The sequence below is a fragment of the Alligator sinensis genome, unplaced genomic scaffold (genome assembly GCF_000455745.1).
Source record: "Alligator sinensis unplaced genomic scaffold, ASM45574v1 scaffold14_1, whole genome shotgun sequence".
NCBI lineage: Eukaryota > Metazoa > Chordata > Crocodylia > Alligatoridae > Alligator > Alligator sinensis.
In genome coordinates, this window is record NW_005842709.1 from 563,161 (window position 1) to 565,302 (window position 2,142).

Below are 2,142 nucleotides of genomic sequence, written 5' to 3' on the forward strand. Positions count from 1 at the left end.
TCCCTCCCAAACACTTTAAAACCTCAGTTCAGAACATTATTTCAATAAATTTGAGTGAAGCAAATGTTTAAGTATCTTGTTGAACTGCAGTTTTCCTTTACATTTAAACAAAGCAATATTCAGGAGAGACTTTACCCCCCAAAAAGTTAACTACAAGTTAAATTCAACTAAAGTTAATAAATAGACCCAATACAATCTGAACTCAGATCAGGACAAATTGAAAATCCCTTGGGTGCAAAGGATAGTAATTTATTCTCATCCTTCTAAACCGCTGTGTAGCAATTCAACATTGTTGACCTTAAAATACTGTCGTCTCACTTGAACAAGACCATGTCTGGGCCATATCCAACAAATAGCAATAGACACTGTTCCCCTATCACTTAATCTCATTTATGGAAAGCCACACAGATCAATTTCCTCTTCAGTTCTTTTCAAAGTCTACACGTCTGACCAGTTCAACTCAGATACAACACAGACTCAAGTGACAGCAATAAGCAGATGACACACACGTCTACTTAGTCTGGCCCACGGTTATCAAAAAAGACCATCTCAAGCTCTAGTATGAAGACCACAGATGTTCCTTTGACAAGATGACACTTTACAGAAAAAAGGTAAAAATCATCCCTGCAGGAAGCCACGTTTTTTTTCTAAAGCTGATCCTAGATAATACGATTTGCCCTAGGAACCGAACACTGTCACAAATCACCTCATTTTCCATGCCAAGTGGAAGACCACACTTGTGTGTGAAAAAGACATAGAAACATCTTAAAAAGCTAGAACAAAAAAAAAATCCCATACCAAAACATGGCACCCCACTCATGTTTTCCTCTAGAGAAGATGAGAAAAACATAGGATAATATACATGTTATGATGCTCGAGACACTACTGGAAAGCTCTCTTAACAAGGATGAGTCTGTAAAAATGTATTTAGAATACAAGCAGCCTTCCTTCTCAGTATCTTCATGTTCAAAACACAGTAGTAGATGGCTTTGGCTGTTTAAACTGCTGAATTATTCCTCAATACTACAAGTCAACTGCATTCTATACTGTACAGCAGGAAAAGCTACATATAAAAACTTCTTGACATTTTTTTTGCCCCCAGAAAGTAAGAAGTGAGAGTTATGCAGTCTTCTTTAAAATATTTTTTAGAGATCTGCCTAGAAGGACAACTAAAAAAAAGTTATTTTGGATATGTCTGATCTATAAAAACTTGTTTTATTTCACCCCAATTCCTTTTACCACTTTTTCAACCAAGCTGATTCAGTAAAGGCTATTTACCATGCAGGCCTCCATTAGAGCTGTATGCATCTCATCTGTTTTATGTTCTTGATCAGCTCCGGCTTCAAGCAGAAAGCGAACCATATCTAAATGGCCTTCAGATAAAACAGAACAAAATGAATTAGTTTATTCCAAGCTTTACATGGTTCAGTCAGAATTCTCAAATATCATAATTTAAGTGCTTGCAGATTCCAAGTTTATGTAACTGTAATATGTAAACCACAACACTTTTAAGAATGTCAAAACAATTACATTGCACAAACAGATGCCAACTTTATGACAGCAGTTTTATCCAGGAGATATTACCTTTTGACTACACAAAGTTATTAGAGTTTCTTTTAACTAATTAATCAAGCTTGATAAAGAGACAGAAAAATGCTGTTCCAACACTGACAACTATAAACAAATTAGCAAGTCTGTCTTTTAAGCCTCAGTAACTTAAGTATTCCCACTTAGAATTTATCTTCAAATTAAAAAAAAAAAAAAAAATGTTGAGAAGAAACATCTTATTTAGAGGACAAAAAGCTTACCAGGAGAAAGCTACAAAGTACTTAAGCTTTAAGCTTTACCACAATAGCATTCAATTTTTTTTGTGCTCCATTTCAATTTAAGTCCATTCATCGCATCTGATAAAAACAGACTGCTACCTATGAAAGTTTATGCCTTTCTGAACCTGTTTATCTTTAAAGTGCTACCATGCCCTGCCTTCTACTTTCACCTATATCAATCACATTTTATTCAGTGCAAAAAACCCCAAAAAAACCCCACCCCAACCCCCAACACCATCTAGGTGTTTTTATGGCCTCTCTCACTCTAATAGCTGTGTACCTCACAATTAATTAGTTTTATTATCTTGCCCTACAA

General features: G+C 35.3%; 1 protein-coding gene across 1 annotated transcript in view; it reads right to left on the bottom strand.

The window, feature by feature from the left end:
* LOC102384887 (ankyrin repeat and KH domain-containing protein 1) overlaps positions 1-2,142 on the bottom strand; it is a 173,262-nt gene that overhangs the window by 85,880 nt on the left and 85,240 nt on the right. The window contains 1 exon segment of the mRNA XM_025216108.1: positions 1,279-1,373. Coding sequence (XP_025071893.1) covers positions 1,279-1,373 — 95 coding nt within the window.